Source organism: Penaeus chinensis, chromosome 35, assembly GCF_019202785.1.
Source record: "Penaeus chinensis breed Huanghai No. 1 chromosome 35, ASM1920278v2, whole genome shotgun sequence".
Taxonomy (NCBI): domain Eukaryota; kingdom Metazoa; phylum Arthropoda; class Malacostraca; order Decapoda; family Penaeidae; genus Penaeus; species Penaeus chinensis.
This window is the reverse complement of record NC_061853.1, coordinates 12,661,376-12,668,875: the sequence shown is the minus strand read 5'-3', so window position 1 is coordinate 12,668,875 and position 7,500 is coordinate 12,661,376. Positions and strand designations below refer to the sequence as shown.

At 39.0% G+C, this 7,500-nt stretch overlaps 1 protein-coding gene across 5 annotated transcripts in view; it reads left to right on the top strand.

The window, feature by feature from the left end:
• Positions 1-982: 982 nt before the first annotated feature.
• The window catches only part of LOC125044539, a 56,744-nt gene continuing 50,226 nt past the window's right edge, over positions 983-7,500 (top strand). For 3 of the 5 annotated variants that reach the window (XM_047641241.1, XM_047641240.1, XM_047641242.1), the window contains exon 1: positions 983-1,317. In XM_047641241.1, coding sequence (XP_047497197.1) covers positions 1,271-1,317 — 47 coding nt within the window. In that variant the 5' untranslated portion in view covers positions 983-1,270. The remainder of the gene's footprint in view (positions 1,318-7,500) is intronic. The other 2 variants (XM_047641244.1, XM_047641243.1) reach the window with 1 other exon arrangement.

Here is a 7,500-nt window from a genome sequence, read left to right as displayed (position 1 = left end):
CTTAATAAATCTGCTGCCTAATTTCAACTTGAACAGCGGCTTTTCTCCTGCCGATAGTCTCCTCGCTTCCCACATCCTCCGCCTTCTCCCTTATTCCGGCCACCCTGTGCATAGTCCGCCCGATCCTCCGACCTGACCTGACCTCCCTTCGCTTCCGTTCGTCTCTCTTCACCTACCCCACGTTACCTCTCCTCTTTCTCTTTTACACCCTCTCCTCTCTCTTTCCTCTTCAGACCTGAGGATGGAATCTAGGTGGATTTCGAAACTGTAGTCTCATTTTTCAATAAATCTTGTTTTTGCATTGTGTTTTATTTTACCATATATATATATATATGTATATATGTATATATATATATATATATATATATGTATATATATGTATATATATGTGTGTGTGTATATATACATATAAAACATATATATATGAATATATATGTGTATATATATGGATATATATATATATATGAATATCTATTTCATTAATGCGAAGAGAGCATTAATGAAAGATAAAATCTAAAGCGTCACTTTCAAAGGAGACCTTAATGGACACTGGAGAACAGTATGAACAGCCTGGAAAACGGGTTCATAACACTGATGGGGAGCATGTCCGACATCCGTGGCTTTAAGAGGGCGTTAGAAACATGCTAAAAGGCTACAAAGTATCGGGCTTTAACGTACTTCGTTACAAAGGGGACAATATTCGGTATAGGTTACGGAGGGCAATGACGCGTGAAATCGGTCCTCTTGATAAGGAGTGCAGTGGCAAGTGAAAAGTGTACTAGGGTAACAAGGGTCCACTTATCACATACAAATACGCGAAGAGGCGTCTCGACAGGCCACGTGTTGCTAGACACAGATATCAGCTGATAAGACTACGTGCGAACCTGCTGACGTTGAGACAATAAAATGAGCAACACCACTAGCGGCCCCTGTCGCGGCGCTGGTGGCGTCCGGCAATACGATCCTGTTGGTTGCCGGCGGCTGTGCGGCGCTGTCAGTCAGTGAGCGGCGAGAAGTCGAGGATCCGCGACTGCCTGTGCCATGAGTCAGTGTCCCGCCATGGACCGCCAGCGTGGGCCGCCTCGGACACACTATTGATTACGGGCGCGCGGTGGCGGTGGAAGAGCCCAGCTGGCCCGGCATGGCGGACGGCGCCGTGCTGCACCGTATTTCTCTGTGTGTAGCTGCCTTCTGCGTGACTCTGAACGCCCATGCGGACCTCAAGTGCGTGTGAGTTGTGGCCGGCACGCCTACGCCCGCAGGCAACACCATGGGGGCCTGCATGACTCGGTGCTGGCCCCTCTACCCTGACCCCAGGTGAGTCAACAAGACGGACGCCTCAAGATGAGGCCTATGGGTCACCTGCCTTGCTCGCTTGTCCCTTGTAACGCCGAGGCTCGTGACATTGACTGCACGGGCGTCGGCCTCGTCGGGGACGCGGGGTTGCCTCATGTGCTGCAATCTTCGTTTGCGATAGATTTAAGATACAATGATATAATGTCAGTCAGCGAGTGTTATCGTGTTTGGGTTTGTGATATTAATCTTTATTGTGATTGAATTGTGCATCCGCCTTTCATTCACAAAGTGAAATCAAAACTTCGAAGTAAATTTGAAAGAAAAAGGAAATGAATACTACCTATTTCTTCCTTTATATTTCCTATAATCCAGAGGTATAATTGCTTTGCATAAAGGATTATGGCGAGTCTCCTGCAAAAGGAACGTACTCTTGTCTTTGTCACAACTACGATATAACTCATAACACGTGAGTCACGTGCGGCGCGAGGAATTACCACTGGCGGCCAACAGAAAACGAAAGTCTTCCAGGAGCGAGCGATTAGCACCTCTGTCAATAAAACGATTATTTCTGTATTTACATACTTTAGATATTGCATTTTGAGTGTAGAACTACACAATGATATAGTAAGGCCTTTTTCACTGTAGAAAAACCATGGTTTTTTACAAAGTAAAGAGGCAGAAAAAGCGAAAACAGTCACTTATATGACTAGGAAAAAATCTCCAAGAAAAGCGTTGCTAAAAATATAGTGACTCCTATTTGGAAATCATCAAAACCAACATTTGTTATTTCTGTTCCTTATAACAGAACTAGTAAGGGTATGAATCTTAACAATGAAAACAATCATTATTTATGTGACGGTAATGGTATGATGTCAATGACGATATACCACTGCAAGTTATGATACTGATAACAAAGAATAATACATACTGTTAATGCTAACAACAAAAACAAAAATCATTATGGTGATAATGAGGAGGAGAAGAAGAAACTGTATTGTTACTACTTCTACTACTACTATTACTACTACTACTACTACTACTACTACTACTACTACTACTACTACTGCTCTTACTGCTGCTACCGATGATAATGATAATAGTAGTAATAATGGCTATATTTATTGTGATTTCAAGAAAAACAATTATAATAGTAACGGTAATTATGATAGCAGTAATGGCAATAACTAAGATGATGATAATAACGATAACAATAACAGCTTTAATATCACTAGTGATTAACAATATCAATGGTGATGATGATGATACGAAATATGATGTTGCCACTATTAGTACTTTCATAGTATTGTTAGTGACAGTAGTAATGGTAATGATGATGATTGTGATGATAATGACAATACAGGCAGTAATAAGAATAATGGTAATAACAATGAAGATACCAGTATTATTATAGCTTACATGGCGTTAATAGAATTAATAATATTTTTCGTGATGGCTGTTTATAAAATGAATTGCAAATTAAAAATAACTGCAAATATTATAATTATGATTTTAGTAATATTAATATCTTTAATGATTATACTGAGAGTAATAGTAGATGAAACAACAATGATAATTATAGGCTAATGATGAGAATAATAATAATGGTTATAATAATAATAACAGCGATAATAATTATAATAATAATAATAATAATAATAATAATAATAATGAGGATGATGGTGCTGATGATGATGATAATAATAATGATAATAATGATCATATTGATAATTATAATAATGACAATAATAACTAATTATAATAATAATGATAATAATTAATAAAAATAATTATAATAATCATAATTAAAATGATGATAATAATAATGATAATGATAATAGTAATAATGATAATGATGATTATTATTACGAACATGAGGATAATAGTGAAAATGATGATAACAGCAATCAAAATAGTAATAAATAAGCACGATAATGATAATGAAACAAATTATGATGATAATGATAATGGTAATAATGAAAATAATAATGGCGATGATTGTAATGATGAAAATAATGCCATAATTAAACGATAATAGCAATAACGATAGAAATTAGAATATCACCATGGCAATCACCATCATCACCATTATCATTATCACCATCACCTTCACTATCACCATATGAGGATGAGAATAATAATATTATCACTAACGATAATAAACTAGATTATAACACTAATATTAATCAGTATAACAAGTAAGAAATCAGTAACGTTTACTGTGTCAGTCGTAATGCTGACAGTATTACTAATATTCAAAATGGTTTGATATGATTTTCTTAATGAAAATTATGATAAAGAATATGGTGATGATGATGATGATGATGGTGGTGGTGGTGGTGGTAGTGATGACGATAAAGATGATGATGATGATGATGATGATGATGATGACGATGATGATGATGATGATGATGATGATGATGATGGTGGTGGTGGTGGTGGTAGTGATGACGATAAAGATGATGATGATGATGATGATGATGATGATGATGATGACGATGATGATGATGATGATGATGATGATGATGATGATGATGATGATGATGGTGGTGGTGGTGGTAGTGATGACGATAAAGATGATGATGATGATGATGATGATGATGATGATGACGATGATGATGATGATGATGATGATGATGATGATGATGATGGTGGTGGTGGTGGTGGTAGTGATGACGATAAAGATGATGATGATGATGATGATGATGATGATGATGATGACGATGATGATGATGATGATGATGATGATGATGATGATGATGATGATGGTGGTGGTGGTGGTAGTGATGACGATAAAGATGATGATGATGATGATGATGATGATGATGATGACGATGATGATGATGATGATGATGATGATGATGGTGGTGGTGGTGGTGGTAGTGATGACGATAAAGATGATGATGATGATGATGATGATGATGATGATGATGATGATGATGATGATGATGATGGTGGTGGTGGTAGTGATGACGATGAAGATGATGATATTAATGGTGATGATTATGATGGTACTGATAGTGATGATGATTATGACGAAGAGGATGATGGTTATTTCAACTAATTGGGCTCAGCGGCAAGAGGATAAGCAGAATGGATCAAAACAAGTGAACAGATAAATGGGGGGAAGGAAAACGATGGAAGGTAAAAGCAGCGTGACGCGGATGTGTAAAATACACCTAAAAATCAATGGTTAAGGAGTCTTCGTCATGGCAACAGAAGACAAGCCTAGAAAGTCTCGATTTTATATTTCTTGATTTATTTTTGACGAGGTGAAGGTGCACTGTGGAGGTTGGTTGGATGCAACATGCCTAACTAGCTTCGTTATGGTTTGATTAAATCTCATCACAGACCGTTCAATTATCTAATGATTGTCATCAGCAATCCGTCACCTTGTCACCAGAGTCACCTATCTCCAAGTGCATAATCTGCTCAGCCTAAAAAGAAAAGTAAAGATAACATCGTATCCTATAACATAGAAGAGCCAAGTAGCAGGAAAATATCAGGACACGATGAATCACAAAACATAAGGCTGCCCAGAGCAAAACGAAGGGAAAAGTGTATATTCCAGACCACCACAATGCTGCTGCTTACACTCGCTGAAAAAATATAGCAGACATTACTAGATCAAAGAGGAATGGCCAAGCATAAATCCGAAACGGCCACCGAATGCGAGAGAACTGTAATATTGCGCGATGTGTCAATGCAAACAAATGGAACAATTTCAGCAAACAGAACAATTCCAGAGGTCAGACACGATACAGTAGTCAAAGATGTGGAGAGAAAGCATGCATGCTAAGTGACATGACGGAAACATCAACGTTAAACTGATGACATACAGTTCCAGTGTTATACGTCATCTGATAACTTGGTGCAATGTAGAAAGGGCTACAAAGAAGTATTGTAAACGTACAACTGTTATTTCCATTTGTATTCATCATCATTATTATCATTATTGTTGTTATTGCAGCTTTTATCACTGCCATCATCATTATATCGCAGTAGTAATTAAATGAAAAACACATTTACAACAACTACAGTAACCAAGTGTAAGAATTATGGTGATAATTCCCATAGTAAATGTAATGTCGATAATGATGGTGACGCTGTTACACAGACTGGATTACAATAATAAAATCCCTTAACGATGATAGAAGATAAAGGGTGACTGTCGAAACAATAAAACGAATTATAAAATCCAAACAGCAAATGAAGTTGGATAAAAAAGGAAAGAAGACACGACTGTGGTTAAAGGAATGTGAAAAAGAGTTGGTCGGCGACACACGAAGCTTGGCAGTTATTTAGAAGATTATGGTTTCCCGCTGTAGGAGCCGTGTTCGTTAAGTCTAAGTGAACAGACATCGGTGTGGCTGTTGGAATGGGCAAGGCCATGTAGGGAGATAAATTAAAGAAATTTGTTAAACAATATTGGTAAATACTTCAAGTAAAAGGAATAAGCTAGATAACATGAGAAAATGATAGAAATAAAAAAACGATGTAAAAGCAACTACGGTCGTACGTTACCTTAAGTATGTACTCATGTTTATGCAATAACTTACTTGTAGTTTATAGCAGCTGCGCAGAGAAGAGTTTGTATTTTTTGGGAATTTTAATATCTGGAAGTGGTACACGTACTCGTGATAATGTTTCCAAGTGTTGTGTTATAATTGCTAGAAATTATAACAGTTTTGATGGCGATCTTACTGACACTCATAACAACTTATAACAACCCTGAGCTTTCGAGTCAAGTGCTTTACAGTCAGACGACACCAGTAGAGCTTAGATGTTGTTCCAGCACTTCTTTCTTGCTCACTATAAATAGTGCTACAAATTCAAGAAAAGATTTTAACATTATAATGATGTGTTAGTATTCTAATAATAATAAAAAATAGTGATAGCTGTAGAAATATTAGTCATGCTAAAAGTATTTCTAGTGATTTTTAGAAAAGCTACGTAGTGGAAGTACTAGTATACGAAGCATAGCCAGCATAAAAATAAAAATATGCTTGTAACTGTTTCGACATAATCCAAAGAAAAAACGAAACAAAAGAGAGCATCTCCGAACAAAAGGACCTCAAAATGAAGGCGAATTGAATTTTACCAACGAAGACCTAACGAACATCTCGCACTTGGCTCTGTCTGCATGCGGGAGAAGGAGGCTTCAAGTTTCCAGAAGGCCTAGTTTACTCAACTGGATTCCGGGCTCAGTGAATCAAGCAAAAGAGAGGCAGCAGATGGGAGCCTTCATGCAAATGCTGCTTCACTGCAGGTCCGGAGGAGGGGGAGGGGGTAGAAGGAGAAGGAGGGGGGGGAGGCGAAAGGGGCGCTGGCTCGGCTGTCATGTACACAACTTGTTTTTTTACATGTTATACACGTTATTTACGAAGTCGCGTTGGTGTTTTCATGTATACCGAACAGTGGTGGTTTCTGCAGTCGTTGTAATGGTACTGGGAGGGGTTGTTGTGTTTCGCATTGTTGCTAGTGCTTGGAACATATCTATTTTTGTTACTTTTCTCAGATAGCGATGCAGTGTTCATCGCCTCTCCCCTTTGTGGTCGCCTCTACATTTTTTTCATGATTCAGCGGCTGCGATGCGTGTTGGTCGTCTCTCATTGTCCTTTCCTTCTTCCCTTTTCTCTGGGTCGTTTGGTTGCAGAACGAGCAAGTGAACAGAGCGAACAGGGTAATGGTGAACAGCAAATGGTGTGGTGGACTTGATAGCCTAATGAGTCACACTAATGGGGTATTGATGAGACAGCGACGGGGCGGTTGATGGGAAATCTAATGGGATGTTGATGGGATCATGATAGAACATTGAAAAGAAACGGAATGAGGATGCAGACAAAAGATGAGTGCGTGAGGATTACCAGTTCTGAAGCCATGGCATGAATAGAAGGCGAAACTCATCAAAAGAAAACGAAAGAAATGAAGGGTTAGACACACACACGCACACTCACACTCGCACTCACACCACACTCGCACTCGCACTCGCACTCGCACTCGCACTCGCACTCGCACTCGCACTCACACTCGCACTCGCACTCGCACTCGCACTCACACTCGCACTCGCACTCGCACTCGCACTCACACTCGCACTCACACTCACACTCGCACTCACACTCTCACACTCTCACACACTTGCACTCACACTCGCACTCGCACTCACACTCGCACTCGCACTCACATTCGCACTCACACTCGCACTCA